General features: G+C 34.0%; 1 protein-coding gene across 3 annotated transcripts in view; it reads right to left on the minus strand.

Moving 5' to 3' along the window:
* Positions 1–8965: 8965 nt before the first annotated feature.
* LOC25495815 (transcription factor IIIB 90 kDa subunit) overlaps positions 8966–22638 on the minus strand; it is a 14329-nt gene continuing 656 nt past the window's right edge. Inside the window, exons 2-19 of one of the 3 annotated variants that reach the window (XM_013596062.3) lie at positions 22444–22525; positions 21795–21867; positions 20964–21046; positions 20778–20854; positions 19846–19902; positions 19656–19768; positions 17578–17657; positions 17391–17477; positions 15855–15935; positions 14303–14539; positions 14102–14218; positions 13368–13437; positions 13166–13281; positions 12028–12108; positions 11704–11841; positions 10381–10470; positions 10060–10113; positions 8966–9428 (exon numbers count right to left, since the gene is read on the minus strand). In XM_013596062.3, the coding sequence (XP_013451516.1) occupies positions 9252–9428; positions 10060–10113; positions 10381–10470; positions 11704–11841; positions 12028–12108; positions 13166–13281; positions 13368–13437; positions 14102–14218; positions 14303–14539; positions 15855–15935; positions 17391–17477; positions 17578–17657; positions 19656–19768; positions 19846–19902; positions 20778–20854; positions 20964–21046; positions 21795–21867; positions 22444–22525 (1813 nt within the window). In that variant the 3' untranslated portion in view covers positions 8966–9251. Of the gene's footprint in view, positions 9429–10059; positions 10114–10380; positions 10471–11703; positions 11842–12027; positions 12109–13165; positions 13282–13367; positions 13438–14101; positions 14219–14302; positions 14540–15854; positions 15936–17390; positions 17478–17577; positions 17658–19655; positions 19769–19845; positions 19903–20777; positions 20860–20963; positions 21047–21163; positions 21277–21794; positions 21868–22443; positions 22526–22638 lie in introns of those variants that run through there. The other 2 variants (XM_013596063.2, XM_024786677.2) reach the window with 2 other exon arrangements.

Consider the following 22638-nt stretch of genomic DNA (forward strand, 5'->3'; position numbering starts at 1 on the left):
AGATTGATGTAGAAACCGTCCTATAACCTTAGAATATGTTTAGGATGAATTCTGGAATTGATATTAGGCTTAGAACCTTGTTAGTCGATGAAAATTGTGTGAAAACTGCATTCTGTCCGAGCCAAAATTCATCGCTCGCCATAGCGAGCTATGATCCTCGCCTCGCGAGTGATGATGATCATCGCTCGCCACGCGAGCCATTCCCTTCGCCTCGCGAGTTACAAGTCGTAGCTCGCCACAGCGAGCAACCCTACTCGCCATAGCAAGCTTGACCAGAGAGCATGTCATTTTCTGAGTTTTTGACTTTTGAGTTGAACCTTAGATGCCTTTGAGTACCTTTAGGTGCCTACTATTGATTAGGGAATGATTTAGAACGAGATTGAACCTGGAACAACCTTAGTTGGGAATCTGGCTTGTACTCGCCATGGCGAGCAGATGCTCTCGCCTCGCGAGCACTTCCAGAACTGAGTGCTTTTAAGGATTGTGAGACCTGAGCTGTTTGGATTGGTTAGGAAAGGAACTTTAGGTGCTAGTGAGACCTATTAGAGATATTGACTAAGAACTGTGAAGCCTTTATGAATTGTTAAGAGATTATGAAATGAAATATGGAATGATTGCCTTTACTTGAATTATTGTTGAATGATCAAGAAATTGTTGAGAATGATTTGTTATTAAGCTTGATGTGATTTGATTATGCTGCAAATATTATTTAACTAAGTTGCATGTTTATGAATAAGCTGATGATGAACTCCAAATTATTGGATGTATAAGTGATAAGTTGATTAAGATGTTTTGTTGTTAGAGTCCATGCATTAGCATTCATTGAGCTTTGTCCTCACCATGATAGGAGCTTTGTCCTCCGCACGTTTAGGAGCTTTGTCCTCCGCACGATGAAAGTATATTAATACTTATGATGACGATTGGTACCACATGCATATAAGTGTCTAAGTTGCATTGTCGCATTTGTCGAGTTTAAAGATGTTTATGTTGTTGATGATGAATGAAGTTGTGATTATGTGATACATGTTTATCAAAGATGCAATGTTGATTAAGACTGATTATGATGTTAATTATGATTTGTATTATATTGATTAATAATATTGTGTTAAGAAATCTCACCCCTTCTGCTTGAAAATGTTGCTCTTCGTATGAGTAACTTGCAGGTGATTGTGCTTAAGTGTGCAGTTTGCTGTTGTGAGTGGCCTTGCCTCACTGAGTCGTCTAGGTCGTTCTGATATGTAACGGGATTGGGTTATATGTCATGCATGCTTCATTCTTTTACGTGAACTATTACGTTATGTTATGTTATTGTTTAACTGTTGAGATATTTTGATGGGGCCTACGTGCCAAAACGATTTTATGGTTTATGAGATAATTTTCCGCTGCATTGTTTAAGTATTTGGTTAAATTGTTATTTAACTGATATTGGATTATGTTAAATGTGATATCCCGTTTGTTTATGTTGTTTACTCTGATAAATGTTTAAGAAATTTTTATATTGGGAAAACGGGGTGTTACAGCCTACGTGCCAAAATGATTTATGGATTATAAAATAATTTCCGCTGCATTGTTTAAGTAATTCGTTGAAAGTTAAATTGTTATTTAACTGATTTTGGATTAAGTTTGTATGTGATATCCCGTTTATGCTGTTTACTCTGATAAATGTTTAAGAAATTTTTATATTGGGAAAACGGGGTGTTACAGTAGGCATAGGCCAAACAGGCAGTTCAACGTTTATTCATGCTTCGTCTTAGCCAAACACTATGTTGGTCATGGTAAAACAAAAAATTTCCCTCTTTTTCACGCCAATGTATGGTGGGGTAGCTAGTGTAGCTAGTCATAAAGCCGTGTCGGTCTCTTATCGAAAAAACTTGTGCCCTTGTAATGTAGCGGGGCGACTAGCATTTTCTTATTTGTTGTGCAACTCAATAAACATAGCCGTGTTGGTCCCTTATCGGAAAAAATTGGGGCCTGGTAATGATGTGGGGCGACTAGCATTTGCTTACAAAACTCTTTCGTGGCATTGAATTTGAGTTGACCTCATCCTCGAAATCTTTGTTGTGTTTGAGTCGATTTGTAGTGCAGGTCAATAAATATAGTCGTGTTGGTCCTTACTCAGAAAAATTGTGCCCTTGTAACACTGCAGGGCTACTAGCATTTTCTTACTTGCAGTGCAGGTCAATAAACATAGCCGTGTTGGTCTCTTCTCTAAAATATTTGTGTGTCTCTTTAATTTGGGTCGTACATATTGTTTTGTAACTCAGAATTGAATGGTTGTTGAATTTTTTGGATTCTACACTCAATTCTCTTCAGTTTGGATATAAATTTTGTATGGTACGGATCAGGAACAAATACAGAAAATGCGTTTGAAGTTTGGATATTGATGTTGGAAAAACTGTTTACGGTTTTTTACATGGAAATTAAGGCATAAGCTAAAATATAAGTTTAAGTTGAATTTGAATGGTTCATAACTGGTTATGCATGCTTAAATGGCTGAACAAGAGTTTGGTTTGAAGTTTAAATGCAAAAGTTAAGAGCATAAGCAATTAAGCCGAAATAAAATGTTTCTGAAAAAGTGATTATAAAGCTGACAAGAGCTTAATTGAAGCTTAAGCTAAATTAAAAGTGGACAAAAGTGATTTTGGTGAGTTCCTTTAGATAGAAATCCCAGATTCTGGTGAGTTATTTTCATGAGATTAATCTTATAACATATAAGCTAAAATAAGTCATGTCATATAATTTTGATATTCTGAAGTAGAATGATTTGAACTTCTTGAATTTGAGCTAGTGTTAAAAAGACAAATATTAAATCATATTCTGAATTAAAATCCCATTAGTGTCGTTAGAGGAAAATAAATGTAAATTCAAGAATAAGCACCTTGGAATTTTTCTCTCGTTGGATTTTTTTTTTAGCTAATTTGCGGCACAAGCAATAGCTTGAATCAAATTGGCATTATGTTAGCATAACCCTTGTATTATGACCTTTTATTTTTTCACCCAATTGGTTTCTGGTGTGCTCTACATATCTTATATTATATAATCCGAAAAACGTAACATGTTAAAAAATCTTCCAAAATACGTTAAAAACCTTCGAAAACCCAATTGTGTGATTTTCCAATGTGACCAAGATGATAACCAAGTGTTGAACTTACCCAAATTTTGTATTTACAACACTCTGAATAACAAGGAGGTCAATCTTCCATTGTTGATTTTGAACACAATTAGGGATAACTTGAGTAATGAAAATAGGATATATTATCCAAAAGTTTTTAGTCAGATGATGATAGACCAAGGGGTGATGAATGTTTTAGACAAAGAATACAATCTTAAAACAAGAACTTCTGTTTGGTCCTAGCCTTGATGCAGATTGGTTTGATGAAGATAATTTGAGACAATTGAATTTCCCCATTCTTCCAAAACACGAAGCAGGGACTTCATCAGATATAGATGATGAAGATGATGCAGAAGAAGAATGGGAGGAAGAATTTGATGCAGAAGACGATATGGAGGGAGAATCTGATGCAGAAGATTGATAATAGTTTGTTGGTGACTTTATTGTTTAGCTATAGGTTCTGTTTATTTTTGTGTGCTTGTGTTTATTTATCGTACTGTTTTATGCTTATGCGATAGCGCCTTGGTGTTTTGTTTTCACATGGTTTGATCTTTTTTCTGGTTGTGACTTATTCCCTATAATTGTTATCGCATAAGCACCATATTAAGTCAGACGAATTGTTATGAATGCAGGGAAAAATTACCCTTTTTCTATAAAATTGAAAATGGCACATCAAGCATATATAGGAGGAACACCTTGATGGGTCATGACTAGGCATGGTTGGGGGCTAGCACGGATGTGGGGCTAGCACGGATGTGCGATTTTGTGCTTATCGGTTGAAAAATCAAAATAAATTGAGGCGTTGTCAGAATTCTACGAAACTTAACAGATCCTCTTTATGTATTTTTATTGAGGTGTTTGTTAAAAACCAGCTCAAAATTCGATTTCTAGGTCGATGTTTTGATGTTATGGTTTCTTGAGTTTTTAACGCGTCAAAAATTCATATTTAATCTGTCCCCTGTCGGAAAATTCTAATATTTCGTGGAAGATGTTGTTTTCATGTCCTAAACATGCCTGCAAAAAATCGTGAAACAATTCAACCTCCAGGTCACTTTTTTCGGGACTTTATGGCTGCATGGAAAATTGACCCTTTTTCCTAGCATAAAGTCCGAAAAAAGTGACCCAGAGGTTGAATTTTTCCACGATTTTTTGCATTCATGTTAGGGACATAAAAACAACATCTCCTACAAAAAAAAAAATAGAATTTTCTGACGAGGGACGGATTAAATATGAGTTTTTTACCCGCCAAAAACTCAAGAAACCAAACCATCGTCCTAGAAATCGAATTTTGAGTTTTTTTTTTTGCAGACTCCTCTATAAAAATACATGTAGGGGTCTATTAAGTTTCGTGGAATTCCGACAAAGCCTCAATTTATTTTGATTTTCGACCGACATTAGCAAAATTGCAATTTTTTTTCCAAATGCGCATCTATCCACAGGCTAAATTTTGTTCCCCAAATATTCAAGCATGTTTAGGACATCGGACCTCCACCGCGAAATTTTGGATTTTTTCGACGAGGGATGAGTTAATTATGAGTAAGTCTTGTAATGTTCACAATCACATTTTGTTTGGTATAAGAGCTCTAATCCTAGGAGCATTTGGTATTTGGAAGAGATGCAAGCAGTGATAGTAAACCAACAATGCAAGGAAGAACCGTTAAAAAAGATTGAGGAAATTTTGGAAAGGCGTCTCAACAAAATCGAACAGTTGTGGAAGAATCCTGCAAATGCGCGAACAGAAAGGGAAAGACGAAGAGAAAAAAGAGACATTAAAATGCTGCAGGCCAAAATATAAACAGATAATCACGAGCACCGGACAACCCACTATCGTCATCAAAATTGTCATGCTCAAGTTTGGATACGGAAGGGAAAGAAAGATCGGTGACAATGAAGCAATTAACATCGATGGTGAAACCTGACGTTACTTAGATGATAGCAGAAACAAAAGAAAGCACAAACCTGGTTTGAGTCGTATAGGCCAAGCCAAGTGCAGAAAAGATTCTGACCACCGTGCAGATTTGGGTCACGTGCATGTCCGAATATCCACCGCTACTGCCATGGCGCCAGAGAAAATGTGTAGCAGAGAAATCTAAGGAGACAAAAGCTTGGGTAAACCAACCCAATGACCAGCTTCAGAACCGCGAGTTCGAAGAAGCCAAAAAATAGAACATTTGATCTAGGAGCATTCATTTTTTCTACAATGTGTTTCTTTCACCTTCAGGACAAAGTGAAGCTTTTGCGATGAGTATTGTTAGTAAGTTCAATAGACAATGTATTTGTGTGTTTAGGAATCGTTTTAAATAGAATAAGGGTGAGAAAACAGATTCTCTAACTCCTAGAGGTTGATTATTTCCAGCGGTTAGCATTTATGTTTTCCGACAGTTTATTTTGTGTCTTTTGTAACATATGATTATGATATTTCCATAATTTAATCTTCTTGTAAGACATTTCCTCCTCATTTAGCTGGGTATAATCAAATAATTGACAAAATTTCAATCTCATTTTTAGTCTCCAAAATAGTGATATCCTTTGATTCCAATGATAACCATAAATCCAAACAAGGTCCTCAAAAGTATTATATATATTCCTATATTTTATACCAATGTCAAAATGAGATATCAAGTTTTGTTGTGGCTCTTTTTCTTCCAATTTTATCCTTAAATATGTAGGTGTTGTCGCTATAGTCTCTAAATTTATCAAAATAATATTGAATGTATTTTTCGTTAGTTTGGTCTTAATATGTGTCTGTTACCAATCATTTTAGTTGAAAAAATTACTAACAGAAAATATACAAAGACATTATTTACAACAACAACCAAGGCTTTTTTCCACTAAGTGGTGGCCGAGACATTTTTTACATTTTCGATAAATTCAAGAACTATAAACCCTACAACTAGAATAAGTTTATCTCCTATTTGGTCACCGAACTATAGAAATATAATAATTAGTCCTTCAATTATTATCAATCCATCAAGTTAGTCCTTGAATTGTTCTCTCTCCTATATTTAAAGCAAGTTGAGGGACTAACTTGATGGATGAATAATAGTTTAGGGAGTAGTTACTAAAAATTTAAGGGCAAGCACATCCAATTTTATGTGTTGGATGGATTTCAATCCACTCTTTACCTTTGATTTAGGGGCTTCAATTCACGCTTTAACCCCAAATAAGGGTAAAGGGTCGATTGAAGTTCATCTAGTTTTATTCAATTTGATCTCAATTTTAATCTTCCAAACCAAAGTACCTTCTTATCATTTCATTGTTTACCATCAATCCAAACAAGAATACTAAACTCTTCACTATTACCTTTGTAGCACCGACACTTATAATGAAAGGTGCGTCTAGTGTCCGACCACTACAAGACACCAACACTTTTTTTTTTTTAAAGAACAAGACACCAACATATATAATTACATTGAATAGATGTCGATGTGTTTGTGTCTTGTAGGGTCTATGCATATGACTGTGCTTCACATACTATTATTTACCAAGTACATGCAAACTTTATTACATGATTTTTTAAGGTGCTTTATTTCATGATTAATACAATTCAAATGCATGATTTTAAGGGAATCAAACAGGCCCTAATATGTCTGTCTTATTAAGTGATATTAGCATTCAAACAAACGTTCTGTGTCGGATTGTGCGTTCAGTTTATTGTGTCAGTGCGTATAAACTACCAACAATTTTGATTAACATTATTTTAATTAAAATTATTGATATAGATATTTCAGAACTTTCAAATTATAACAAATCAATGCCTTAAAAAAAAAAAAATTATAACAAATCAAAATCAAACTTGTATTTTTCAATGACGTCAACAATATAGCATGTAATATAAATTGTTATCTTTTTAAATTGACTCTAGCAATATAGCATTTTTTTTAGAGGGAAATTTAATTTAAGGTTATAATTAAAAGTAAAAAAGTCACCCAAAATCATGTATCACCCTTGTATATAGCAGTGATAGATAATAGAAGATAGAGATTAATCGTTCAAATTGACCCTTTAATATACAAATTTTAACAAATGACCCTGTAAAAAAAAAACATGGATTCTAATACTCTAATTTTAGATTCTCCCTATTTTTAACCTCCTATTTTTCGATATAGATTCTTTTTTTTTAATCTCCTATTTTTCCATATAGACATAAACTCCATAAAAGTAACCTAGAGGTTGAATTTTTTTCATGATTTGGTACGGTTATATTTAGCACGAAAAAATATGGCTTTCCACAAAAAATTAGAATTTTTCGATAAGAGACGGATTAATTATGAATTTTTAAAATGTCAAAAACTCAAAACAAAAACCTCAACTTAGAAATCGGATTTTGAGCTCTTTTTTTCTTGCAAAGACCTCTAAAAAAAATCATAGAAATGATATGCAAGGTTTCATAGCATTTTGAAGAAGCCTCGATTTATTTTTATTTTTTGATCAAAACGTGCAAAATTGAAATTTTGTTATGATTAAGCATATCATAAGAACCTCTTCCGCAAAATTTTAGATTTTTTAATTAACAAGACGTTAGTTCCTCATAATTATGAACTTCTTAAACAATTCATAATTAATTCATTTCTGATTTAAAAACTTCAAAATTTCATAGTTAAGGTTCATGTTCAATGTTTTGTTTTAACAAAATAACGTCGTATTTTGATTGTCTTTTTACAACATCAAATTCAAATATGTCTTCCTAGTATGAAGTAAATGAAAAAAAAAAAAAAAAAACTAATTAATTTATAACGAATAAATGATATATTGCGGAAATCATAATTTTTTTTGGTGTTTTAAAAATCGGACCATCATCGACCCAACAAGTTCATATGGTCAATGGATGAGTGGTTGAACCTAATAAGCACTAAATACCTCCAACCCATCATCTCACACAAATTTCATAAATGGGACATACTAATCAACTATCAATAACTTTTTTTTTGTCAGTTAGCCTAGTGGTTAGAATTCATCTTATAAGGTGAATAAGTGGGGTGTCCGGGGTTCGAACCCCGGCCCCTACATATAATAATGCATTGTCCTACCAACTGAGTTATGCTCACGGGACACTATCAATAACTTTATATCATTACATTTTAATTTTTTAATATTAAAAAAATGTGGGTCCCACTTAAGATTAGAAATCTTAAATGAGACCCGTGTATCTTTCTCCCCAATGAAAGTACATAATAGATACCGATTCTTAAAAGATGAAGACCCTCCCATTGGAGATGGTCTTAGCGATCACTTAGCCTTGAGGTTTGACCCAATTTAATTCTTGAAGCGCAACTTGTCTAAACTTTATTATATAAAAGGAATATAGAACACTTAATAATATTACAATACTACAAATTCCAATAAAAAAAAACATTTATGGTAACATAGTTTGCAATATTTCAATAATTTAAATTATAAAGATTTATATGAGAAATTAAAAGTTTATGTAGTGGTGTCATGTAAACGCAGTTTGGTTGGTAAGCTTTATAGACATTGCTATATAGGGGTCAGAGCTCCAGCCTCATATTCACCACTTCTCTATTTAGTGTATGAGTCTAATGACTAGATTACTTGAAGAAGTAAAAAAATATGCTGTGGTAAGCTCTTGTTTTGTTTGTTGTTTCATTTCTTTAAATATTAAATATAGGAATAAAAAGTAAAAATAAACATCATATTCCAATATTTGGCGCATTGGTTAGGTAGTGCGCCCATTATCTCCTGCTCTCCCCAGTTCGATTCTGCTAGCAGCAGTTTTCCAATGTTTTTTTTTTTGTAATGTTTGTTGTGTTTTATCCATGCAACACCAACTAAAATACAATTTTTTATGAAATTCAAAATATTTATTTCATTTATCAATGCTGTAACAAAACCTTAAAAAGTCAAACAAAACATGATGGATAAATAACCAGTAGGTCAAATACCAATACATAAAAGAGAGGTAATTATAATTTCTAAGTTCTCAAAGAATGAATGGACTCAATTTTGGAAAGAACTAAAACTGATAAATGATTCTAGCCTGTTTGATGAACCTCAACATACCAAAACTTTTGACAACCTTCGGTTCCCCTGGTGCTGCCAACCATGTCGATTATATTCAAAAAATGTCACAGATAACGTAAGTAGAAAGAGCTTCTGGTAACCCTTTTACTAAAAACCATCAATATTCATAAAAACCACCGGCTTCCTCGTAGTCGTATGTCTCGTAGTTATTTTCTGGATACATAGTATCATCATATTCTGCATACATATCTTCATCAGCCGGAAATTCGTTGACTGGTTCCAATTCATCCTCCTTTGTTTCAAATCGTACTTTCTTGGGATTCTCTGGAGCTGCCTGTTTATAACAAGCATTTGAACAAGAAAAAAGTGAGTATTACCCATTTTTCTTTAAGAACGATGTATTTAGTCTTACTCTTCAAAAGACAACATTCATAAACACAATTGTTACTCCCTCAAAAAAAAAAAAAACAATTGTTATACTGCAAAATGGTATGGTATTTTAGACAGATCGGCAAAGTTGTTATACAACTAAAAATTATACCAAACTATCAAGTAAATAAATACTGAGATAGCAAAAGCAGATTAAAAAAGCAAAATCTTCTAAAAAAGTAATTATGTAATTTAGAAAAGGTATGCTAACCATAACCTAACAGACTTTTTCATTGGTCAAAACAAGTTTCAGCCCCTAAAGAGTGAATAAATAGATTTCCCAATTTTATTGAATAAGTAAAGAAGAACAAGCTTGTAGAAATGGCCATGCAAGGTTGCAAAAAAGCAAGATATTGTTACTTGAAGGTTTATTTATGATCTATGCTTCAGTTACTAAGAATTGGATTCTAAATTCGAATAATAGCACGCAAATGACAAAGAAGATGGACACAGAATTTCATCTATATCATGATTAGGGAACTCTTAAGATTCGACGCATGCATCAGAAAGCAAAAAAAGATAAAGGAGAGAATTACAGGTTTATCGAATAATTTATCCAAGCGATCCAAATTGACTTTGGAGCTGAGCCTCTGCAAATGGTAAATGCAAAAAAAAAAATATCAATAATAATATAATATACACATTCAGAAAATTCTAGGTATCCCAATTAACAAATCATATTTATTGCTCAAATTTGGCCAAGTTAACCGCACATGCAAAATGAAATATGTAACATTGATAACATATTTCCTACAGATAAAATATTTAAGGCTTGGATTTTCCTACAAAAGAGCAGGCATCATAATGAGCTTATTAAACAAATTATCTTAATTTGCCAGCGTTTTCCTAATAAATACCTTTGTTTTCAACATTCGGCTAGTTGCCTCTACAGCAGATTGAGCAGGACCCAACCTTCTTTCCTCTTCAGCTCGTTGTTTTCTCTTTTCCTGCAAATATGCAGAGTAACAATATTAAAAAGTTCTGTAACCTTTTCGCCACGTCTTAGTTTATGCAGCAAAGTTGTACTATGAAGGAAAAATAATAAAACGAAGAACCCATATACTAGAAAATTCACCGCTTTACCTATTGAGACACACTTCTACAGATGATTAATCATTATGTGACCATTGATAGGAATAAGATCATATAGGCACAAACGAAAGCCAAAATATGGTGAATATTAGTCAAAACAGACAAAGCAGTTTTGCACGGTGGATAAAGCCAGAAAGGGTGAACAGCCAAACAGTCCCATGGACAAGGGGAAGATTGGAATGGGTAAGGGACATGTGATCATCTCTATTAAAGTTGCTGGAAAATGTTGGATAAAGGCCCTCACACTAGAAGGCGAGACAACAGTTTCAGTTAATCAGCACAAGAATCCGGGATGGAGTACCATCTGCCAGATGCATTACTAACATTTACGAAGCTGCAGATCTAACAGGACATATGTGAGATTACGGTGCAGGATAAATACACCATGCAGAAAATACACGGAAGAGGACACATTACATGATACACGTCTCCTTTATTACTGGAAATAAAGGGAAGGGCTGCGTATGAGAAACATTTCTCATCACAAAAGGGAAATTGCAAATCATTGGGAATATTAGTTCTATCTAAATTAGTTGTATCGATTCTAAAAGGTTATATCTTTATCCATTATAACTTGTAACAATAATAACTTGTAAGTGACTGTTGTATTGTAACTTCAGAGGATTCCCCTGTGATAACTGTATAACTCAGTATTTACTTTATTGTGCGTGTTGTCCAATTATTTGACATCGGAGCTGGTTGCCAGTAACTAAGAACAGCTACCGACGGAGGGGCTGATCGGAAAGACTGAGTAAAGTGTGGTACAGACAGTGCAGCCGCCAGGACGAAGGCTCTCAGAGCTGATGCTATGATATGAACTTCGATATTATGGGGTGTCAAAGTTCCACATCGAGTAGTATATTTAACTGTCTTGGTCTTTCTCCCTTGATAGCTAGCTTTTACGAGAGGATTCCCCATCCCCATGTGTTTGCATAATTATCAGTACAGTTTGTGTAACAAACCAGGATACCAATAATCAGATACAGTGCACGCCGCATGGTAAAGGGTAAAACACTGAGCAAGAATACTGTAGTTGTTTTGTTTCACGCACACAAAGAACCTCCCCAGAAAATTGATTCCAAAGTTACCTTTCTGGATTTTGCCACATCTGCAGCAACAGCTCCCTTAAGTTCTCTTGCTTCACGCTCTTCAGGGGTACAATTTTTTAATTCCTCCTCTAATCTTCTCCTTTCAGCTGCTGCAGCTGCTTCCTTGACAGCTTGTTCCTGAAAAAGAATCGAAGGTAGAGTGAGATCTAGACCACATTGAACTTCCACACAAAAAAAATCTGAAATCGCAAACCAGGGTAAGACACAATACAAGCATGTACCCACTTCAGAGTTGGATGTAGAAAAATAAACAGGTAACTTTCTCTAGAAATATCAACAAAAAAGGAATTAAATCTTCAGTACCTCAAGATACTCTCGATTATTAAATTCCCATATCTGCTTCTTGTAACGTGTTTCCTCTTCGTTGTGAAGGTAGCCATCAACCTATATGCAGCATACAACATTTTAGCAAGAGATGGTCAGCACGATAGCAAGTCACACAATGTGACATGACATAATTAAAATAATTGACAAAACATAAAATTGTTAATAACTTAATAAAAATTAAAATTTCCTAGGGATTTAAATCAAACTGCAAGAATGATAGGATCTAAACGATCATTCAATATCTCAAATCTTTTACAGAATAAAAATAACGATAAACATTTGGAAAGATGAGCATGAATGCAGTAACAAGAAATGGAACTATTTCTGTTAAATGGCCGCTATAAAAGCACGGGTTGTTTTTAGATCCTTTACACTTTCAACTAGCAAGACAAAATTTTGAACACGACTACAATTGAAGATTTATGTAAGGGAGAAAGACAGCAGTGGCATCAAAAAAGATCTAAACATCAATATACAATGGACCTCGCAAAGGTTGGCATGAGAATCATTACCCACCTTAATGAAAAACAAAGAGTGAAAGGTATAACAATAAATAAAACGTTAATTATTAAAGCATTTTACAGCTACTTGGAAAAGGATCACTACGATAGTTATCAGAACCCCCGGAACTATTTACACATCATAACAATATTCTTACCCAAGTTATTAGAGCTCAATATAAAAACCAAATGCGGTATCAGAGTCTATCGATCGGGCCACCCACCATTTATATATACGCACCAAGCCTAATAGTGTTGGGCGTGAGGGGGTGTATTGGGACAAACCCAAGTCCCACATAGAAAAGATATAAGGCCTAATAAGAGTTTATAAAGAGAGGCACCCCTCACCTTATAATCCGGTTTTGTGAGGATGAGTTAGGCCTAATGCATAATCTACTTTCTTACATAGACTTACAATACTTCGTTCCATTTAGACTATGTTTGAGAACATTCAATTTTCACTTAGATTTTCCTAACAATTGTTTGTATTATAATAAACAACAACAAAAAAAACAATGCTAAAAGAAATCCTGGGAAAAAAAAATAGTCAATGACGAACAATATCACCATGGCTAAGAAAATCCAATGCAGGAAGTATGGAATTTGTTAATCACCTCCTTATCATCAATATCAGAGAGACTTTCTGATTCATCATGAGTTTTTTCATTCATATCATCTTCTATACGAGACTCATCATGTTCACCATCTTTAGTGGCCACATGCTCTCCCCCTGAAAGCATTTTAAGCAAACTAGATTTAGAAACTGTAGGCAGAGAAATTAAACTAGTCATCGTTAAGAGAAATAAAAGCACCCACCAATATTTCCAGGCTCGGAGGTATGCAACTCTATTTGGCTCTCGTATGCATCATTTGAATCCATTGCCAACTAACCAAAAGAACAAATAAATAAATTATTTTTAAATTGTTAGTTGATGGTTCTTTGAAGATTGTATAGGTGTTAGATGCTCATATATGTGGTTTGACACATGATCATGTTCGCGTAAGTAAATGCTAAAAGTTTCTGCTTGATCACAATTTTATCAAGTCAATTATTCCCACTATGGGGGGGTGTTATTGCAGAGGATGAGTTGACAAGAGGTTTACATATTTCCTTGGTAGTAACACATCAGTATTAAACTGCACTGGAAGTAATATGATATGAAGTACTGACATAGACAAGGACATAATGTGCAGCACCAACACTGACATGGAAACACCGGTAATAATTTGAGAAAATACAAGTGATTGAACTTGAATGTAACCACATGTGTCGGTATCGTATGAATGTTGGACACCGACACATGTCAAACACGCCTTCAAACTAAAGTGTTGGTGCTACAAAGAATGTGCATTTATTGTCCAACATGGATCATGATATCCAAGGCAGTTAGAACTCATTTTATCAATTGAACATTCAGTTAAAAATATAATACCTACAAATTTTATTATTTCTTGAAAAGCTAGGAGCAAGATATTCTAGTTTGAAATATGTCAAGGTTTTGTGCCTTTAAAAGTAAATGCATTCTTCCATAAAACCAAGTTCTACTTACATCATCTGATTTATTAGCATTCTCCTCAGAATGTGACTTCACCATTCTATCCTTCTCAGCACGCTGGAATGCAGGAGGATCCAAACCACCACCAAGTCCACCAGAGAGTTTATCAAACTGCAATTATCAGTAGAACAATAAATGGTAAAATAAGTTGTTAATAAAAAGCAAAAAGTAATGCATCAGGAAGAAATTACTCACAAATCTGTAACATGTTTCGCACAATCCAAGTGCAAAGAGGGGTATTGGAGGATCCATACCCTTGTGTTCACACCTTAGGGGGTCCTTCTTCTTCTTCTTCTTTGTTAGGGGGTCCCCCTCCTCCCCCTCCTCCTCCTCCTCCTCCTCCTCCTCTGGAATGTATTTGGTCGGTTCACCATTTGGTATTTTAATTGGACGGTTTTCATGCTCTTTTGCCATTGCATTCAACTCATCAATCTGTAACCATAAGATATTGATGAAATTTTTCATGAACTTGAAATTACGAGCTTCACGCCTAGCAGCTAACACAAACTCAGTACACTTAAAATTTCACTAATCAAATCTTGGAGCATTAAAATCCGAACTTTCATCAAGGGTTACAAAGATTCAAACTTTGGATATTTAGGGTTTGTGGCAAAAACATCAATTGTGAGGTACAGCTTTTCAGTACACTATTTAAAGGAATAAATCATTTCACGTAATGGGGATCCATCGTTGGTGTAAATTAGTTTTACAATAAAATCTAATGAGAAGTCATAATATGGTCACATAAGCATAATGTGTAACTGCATTTTAAAAATAACTGCAAAATAGTATTTTCTTAGAGGACACCGGTGCAAAACTAGTTTACACTGACCGTGTGCATGTTCCCTTTACTCAATCATTTACATTTATGGCTGGATATTATGTATGTACAGTAAAATCAATTAGAAGCAATATTTGAAACTGACTGAAGATTGTAAAACTGTATAATTAGCATACAATGATTGTAAATAATCACAACATATATATATATATATATATAGAGAGAGAGAGAGAGATAGTAACACAAATCAGCACTAATTAGATTGTCCTGAGTCCTGTTTTAATGGCTGTTCTTAATTATCTTGAGCTGTTATCAGAGAGGATTTTGATTTAACTCTCCCTATAAAGCCCTAAATCCATTTTTCTTTTCTATTCGCTCACCATACTTAGCCTTCATTTATATAATTTAGAAACTCTCCTTAGCCAAGATCCAAAGGTAAAAAAGTACTTAAAAAATTCAATATGAAAGTGCAAAAATAAATAACCAGCAAAAATAGGTATCACCAAAAATTGAATTCAAAAAACTGCAGTACAAAAATAATAAGAGTCATCAAGAGTTTAGTGCGCTCTCATAGATGGATTTGGATCATCTAAACAAAAAAAATTATGTTTATGCTCATTCAGATTACTCAGATAATTATGACCTCATCAAACTGTTAAACAAATCACTTACGATTACAAAAAAGAAAAGCACTGTAACATTATTGACTTTGTTTTTCTCATTTAAAGAGTCAAGTAAAATTTGATATACAAGTACCATGTTTAGAAGCAGTGAAGGAAAAAAGGAAGCACAACATATTGATTAACAATTATCTTTACAAGTCACAACAGCAGGATATAAGATACAACCGAGCAATATACAGAACATATACAACAATTCATAGAACTTATTTCAAACTAAATTATTTGACACCATACCATCATAAAACAAGCAATTTAAAGGAATAACAAGAACCGAGAAACATACTGTCAAGCTGGAAGACTCTGTGTTCTCAAACTCTATCAGCCGCTTGGTCAATGTTGCTTCACATACATGGACGACTCTTAGCTGCATAGAAAATTAGCAAATCCAATGAAGCATTACACAAGACAGGTAGAGTATTACAAATAATGTAAATAGAGTAGTTGTAAGTGTATTTAGAAAATATAGTATGACACAGTTTTGTATTTGTTGTGATTCTTGTAAATGTATGTAGTTATAGTGAATATATATATATAGACACACATTACACACACACCCACACACACACACAATACACAGATATATTCATACTCTCTTCCTCCTTTTTCAACATGGTATTAGATCTTGACGAGTAGAAACTCCAATTCATGATGACCCAATGTCCACCAATATATTTCTTTTTTTGGAATCCATGTAGCAATCCCAAATTCTGCCTCCACTGCCTAGTTCACCTTTATCGGGAATTATTAGTTTTATTATTTTTTAAAACCCTAAAATACTTTTTTTCTGCTATTGCTGCTACATACATCTGCTAGTATAAATTGGAATAGCGGCCAATATGGCCCTAATAGCAAAACTAGGATAGTGTCGCAGTTTATAGTGGATTCATGAAAATAAGCTATGCTATATTGCTATGGCACCGTTATTTAAGAACACTAATGAATATTTCTTATAAACTACAGACAGACGCCTTAACACATCAAGCTAGCAACTGATATCCCAACTAGGTTGGCAGGGGCCACAACTCATCCTTTGCGAGACAGCTCAAATGCATTAACAAAGAAAATAACTACAGAGAAATGGGGGAACAAGGACTTAACCCATCCGAAGAATCAACGAAAATGAAAATTAGGAATACTAATCCTATTATGGCTAAACTCTTCCCTAATAAAAACATGGAGGGTATCCCACCAATGAATCCCAACATTAAGAATACCAAAATTGACAAAACTGTCGAATAGGAAATTCCCTTGAACTTGAAATGCACATGAGCATACCAAAGACAAACCATAATCAAGATCCTTTCCATGATAAGCTTAGGAGGAAAACGTTTTTTTTTTTTTTTTTTTACACAGGAGAAAAACACATTAAAAATTGTGTACGGGAGAAATACACAAGAGAACTGTATTAAACCAAAATTGCTACAATAAATATTACCAGAGGAGAAAAAGATAAAAGTACCAAAACATTCTGAACAAAAGAATCAAGGATTATAAATATAAATTCTCTTCAGGGAAGCGAAAAAAGGAAGAATAAGAAAGCCTATTTAAAATGTGAAGTTGCTTGCTGTGGCGTATGCCAGCTGTACTGAGAATTTCAGCGTTTATCGTGTAATTCTCACAACGTAATTCTTGCATTTTTTTTTATCCTTTCCCTCACTTACTCACTGTATGACTTTCAAGTAAAAGCCTTCGTAGGAAATGAGATCAAATGAGAAAAGACTCCATTGATGTATAACAACAAATCAAGCATTTTCTTGGCATGAGGCTTTTAGCAACAAGTGGTAATAAAATTAATGCAGAAACTGAAACCTTAACTTACAACATCTGATTTCGAGCATGGAAAACCATTTGCAAGAGCAGCCATGTATAACGCAGCACCGCATAATCCGCTAGGCTTCCTCCCTGTCTGTTTTTCGAACATTGGAAATATCACCATAATAAAAAGAAAATCATTCTTTCCCAAAAATATAGAAACTAAAAAAAACGGCAGATCCACATCAACTTACCTGCATCCAGTTACGTTTCATGTCAGAAAGAATATTCAGCGCAGATTCAGAGACAGCCACATTCCTTTGCTTTAACAAAGCTACATGAAAAACCAATCTATTTATGTTTCCTTACTTGAAAGAAAATATTTAGGATAGACTATTTATAAAAATTAAAAAGATACTTGTTACAAATCTATGTAAAATTCACATATTGATAACAGATTAATAATTTTACCGCCATGCTAGCATATAAAAGTATATGCAGGCATGTTTTCACAAACCCAGAGCAGTTATTAGGAATACTCTTTAAATAGATTGACCATTACCGGGCTTCACCATGACAAGTAATAGAGAACTCCGCGATTGAAGCGAAGGAGACAATGCAGAAAAAAAAATACTAGAAAAAAAAAAAAAAAAAAACTCCTCCTTTAAAACACACCACAAAGATGCACAAACAGAGAACAGCTGTATGAGGGCATAAACAGACCAGAAACCAAATACACTCACAAGGCTATCACCAAAAGAAGTGCATGGACCAGAGGTGCATGGATTCAGTTTCAAAAAAAAAAAAAAATAGCATGGACATCACTAACAGTAGAAGTGAGTCAGGCAATTGACCCCCAAAGACAGAGGAATCTCCAACAAACAGCGCACGGAGTCGTCTAGGCTGTAAGGTGGCGCATGAGCTCCATGCGGCAGCAAGGTTGCAAGAGAGTTCTCATGCATCACGGCGCGTGTGAAACTCAATGATAAAGAGGTTTCAGTGTTGAGTAGATCAGCAATCTTTGAGCCAAGTGTCGGCGACCAAACCATGACTGCTAAGGTAATCCTGTTGCCTTTGTTACACAATTTTCTTCACTTGGACCTTGGATCCTTGACTCAAGCCACCACTTATCATATGTTTGGAAACAAACCGTTTCTCTCCTATCGCACTTATATGGACACACTCTCTAGTGTTACTTTGACTAATGGATTGCAAACCAAATGTCAAGGCATCAGACAAACTAGATTATAGGGGTCCCCTGTGCAGAGAAGGTGGCAGTGTGTGGCAGCGCATGAGAAGACAAGGGAAGGCAGAAGAAGTACTGTTGTGCTCGTCGGAGGATTCTGTGGCGTTTGGTGGCCCGCGGTGTTGATCCCCAACGGAAAAAGGTTATGGCATAACTAGAAAAGGTGTGAATATCGCTGGAACAGGAGAACACTGTGGGAAAAAATGCACAACAACCTTAGGATCTAACCAATACTCACACCATGTAATTTCTGTTTTTGTGTGTGTCTAATTATACTACATAAGGATGTATTTATAATGTATGTACAACAAACACACATTAATGTAATTTCTAATTCCAGTCCCATTAGCAACTAATTTAGGATTGTAAGCAGGGACGGAAGCAAGTGTAGGGTATTGGGGGAAGCTGCCCCCACTTGCCTAATGTGTTTGTCTAATGAAGATTGATTATTTTACTTTTGCCCACACTCAAAACTAAGAGTTGCCCCATTAAATTAGTGACATTTCAAAAATATTGGTAGGAATTGAAAAATGTAGTGTGTTTATGTTTGAAAGTAGTTTTGATTTTGCATTGTAACAACTACAATAGTTGAAAGTATTTTCTCTTCAATAAATTTTATGAAGAATCCAATTCTCAAAGAGATGAAAAATTGAATGATTGTCTGACCACATTGCCTATGGTTAGATATTTTTTATAGTCTTGAAAATAAAATAATCATACAACAATTTCAAAATATTAAGGTGTGTATTTAGAAGCAATCATAAAATTTATAACATGTGAATGTGATGACCCCATCGGTGAAAATTTCTGGATCCGTCCCAGATTGTAAAGCCAATTTATATTTTACATGTCACTAATTGGACAAGATATGGCTAATCCTAACAATTTGTTATATATAATCGGCCCGTTAATTAGTTCCATTAGGTATAGGATAGTCTATTTAAACAGTTTAGTCATTGTACTCTCACCATTTTTGAAATTAATATTAAAAATATTATTCTCTAATTCTACACACACTATTGACAACGTTATACCAATCATATTTCAGTGGTATGTGAAACGAATATGACTTAAAATGGTACTTACTATGTGTAAATTTGAAAATAAAAAGACTGGGATCAACAAGCTTTCGAGCAATCGGGTGTTCTTCAAGCCTTAACACTTTCAAAAGCTGCAAAAAAACTGAGCCAAGCGCATAACTGCATGACAACAAATAAAAATTTAAAAACAAGAGTTGAAATCGACCAAGATAAAAATAGAATTAATGCCTACTCACACATTTGTCCTTATAGCATTTGAAAAATCAATAAGAAGGTATGGCTTATCGTTATCCCTGCAAGAAGAAAGATAATTTTAGCGTTGAATAAATGCAAATAATTTAGATATTGCACGATTAGAGTCATTTAATGATATCGTCATGGGGTAAAAAAGTTCCATTAAAACAAACTTGGAATTTGGAGTTTTGACCCACAGTTACAATAATTGTGTTTGTGCATAAAAATGAGCAATTCAACATTTATGCTTGCCCTTTGTCAAACAAAAAAAAAACGTTTAGGCTTGCCCTCAACAATGAAGATTACAAGTAAATGAATTGATATGCACATTATGAGTTTTAGGAACTTTGTATGATCCTACGATTGGTGTTACGCGTATAAATTTTACGATTTTACTTTCCCTTTACGATTCTATGTAAAATCTCGGTTTTAACTACCTCGGTTGAGAGTCCCATAACGACTAAGGATATAGTTTAGGTAACCTTTATAAGGTATGGGTAGTCTTATCCCATCAGGCTGACTTTGTGGGATTGAGTTATGCCTAAAGCTAAAATTTAAGATGGTATCTGAGTCAATATTTTGCTATTCCATTTGCATTTTCCATGCTCTAGAGATGAAGTTATGGACATGAGTGTGTTGAGATTCCTGTTATTTCATCAGAATCATTCAACGTCGATGTCCAATTTTAAGCATAAGGCGAGTGTTGAAAGCCCCCACGTATATGGCCTATGTAGCATTTATGGCTTCAACAGTCTTCAACTTACAAGTTGGTTTTGTATGATTGAGTTACGCTTAAAGTTCGAATTCAAAGACAATTATGCAACCACCGAATGAAAAATGAATGAACGAATGAATGAATTTAGAAGTGCTTCTTATTTTTTTGAAAAGGAGAAGTGCTTCTTATTGCAAACCTACAAATATAAAAATAACTTACCGGAATGCAAGATAGAGACAAGCAGCTTGTACAAGTTCAGATCTACGTCCCCTGGTAAAGTTTTTCTCTAGTCCTATCTTCACTAGGCATACAACAATATAATAAGTAAATAAAAGTCTCCCAATGAAAGTATGTATACTAAAAGAAGCCAGGTCTAACAGCAATGAAGATAAAAAATTAACATACTATATAAAATTTCACAGCTGCATCAGCTACACTATAATCATCCATTCCAAGGTTGCGACATAGATTTCTAATATTTTCTGTAGCTGCAATTCCAGTGAAAATTGGCACGTCAGAATATATGCCATTAAATATTATGAATAAACTATATTTTATTATTAAATTTAAAGGTATTGGCGTAGTATAGTATAACATATATGTACTCTGAATGTTGTATTCCTGTAGGCTATATTTGTGAAATGCTGACATCAGGTTAGGTAATTTACATCACCACAAGTCACTCTAATCTGGTTGGGACAGCATGTATAAATAGGACCTTGAAACAAAATAATTCTAATGAAAAATTGAAAATCATAAAAACAGTATCAATTTATATCCCTATGTTTGGTTTCTGTCTCATATTCAGTGAAAAGACAATTATTATGTTCTTATTTCTTATTTTGTAGAAGCACTAGTAACAATTGTTCAAAGTTCACTTTTGTACTTTTATAGACGTTTTCACGATAATTCTCATCACCAGCTCATACGTTCTCATGATAATTCTCGTCACTAGCTCATACCAACAATGACATTTGCAGTAATGTGCATTTTTAAAATGTATTTTACTTTCCTTATCTCAATATAAACTTTAAAGTCATAATTCATATAAAACAAATAGTGACATGAATATCATAATTTAAAATATTAAAACTACCATAATGACTCATTCAATAGTTATGTACAGGGAATCATATGTCGAATAAGAACATTTTATATGCAGTAAAAAGCATTCTGTAAAGAATAAATTTACTACATTCATATTGTAAAGTACTGATGATGCATGACAATTAATACCTCTATCTGTAGTCCTTTGACGTGAGTCAGCCATTTCATTAACCGCCCTTATCAAATTGCCTGAGAATTTGCTCTATACAAAACAAACAAATAAGGAAATTAAAAGAGGAAGCAATGTTATCAAGTGAAAGTGTAAAAATAGACACAGCAAAGCAAAATTGATCATTAAAAACACTAAACTCGTATTTCTCTCAAGAGAGCCTCAAGACTCAACAACTGAAAAATCCTCTAAAGAGAACACAGTGTGCTTTAACACTTTCATTTCCAAACCCTTCCTTTTTGCCGTGTAAAAACTATTTACCGTGACAGTCTAACTTGAAGATAGAAATTGGAGCTTTTGATTCTATGATTGATTTTTAAACTCAAATTTATTGTTCAACACACTTTTACATGAATATATAATAACATATATCACTTTGCCTTCAACTCAATTTTAGCCAAAATAAACTTTACAGAATCAATTCATTCAAAATCAATTTTTGACACCGCAAATCCAAACACAAAAATCTCAATTCAATTCTATTCTATTCTATCTCATTTATAATCTACAAAATAAATAATTGTAATCTCTATCATTCCATGCTTATCATATATCGAAACAAAACCCTAAATTGAACTATTTCACAATCCAAAACCTTAATTCCATTACCTGTCCAGCAGCGCCTTTCTGAAAAGTTGGCTCGTTAGATAAAAAGCATTCTTCCAACACCTTCCCACAATACTCACAACACCTGATAACATTCAAATCACCGTTATCGATAATCCAATCCAATAATCATACAAAAACAAAAATTCATAACAAATTTATAAAATAAAAAATAATATTTGTGAATAACCATTATCA

This window comes from Medicago truncatula, chromosome 6 (genome assembly GCF_003473485.1).
Source record: "Medicago truncatula cultivar Jemalong A17 chromosome 6, MtrunA17r5.0-ANR, whole genome shotgun sequence".
Classification (NCBI taxonomy): Eukaryota; Viridiplantae; Streptophyta; class Magnoliopsida; order Fabales; family Fabaceae; genus Medicago; species Medicago truncatula.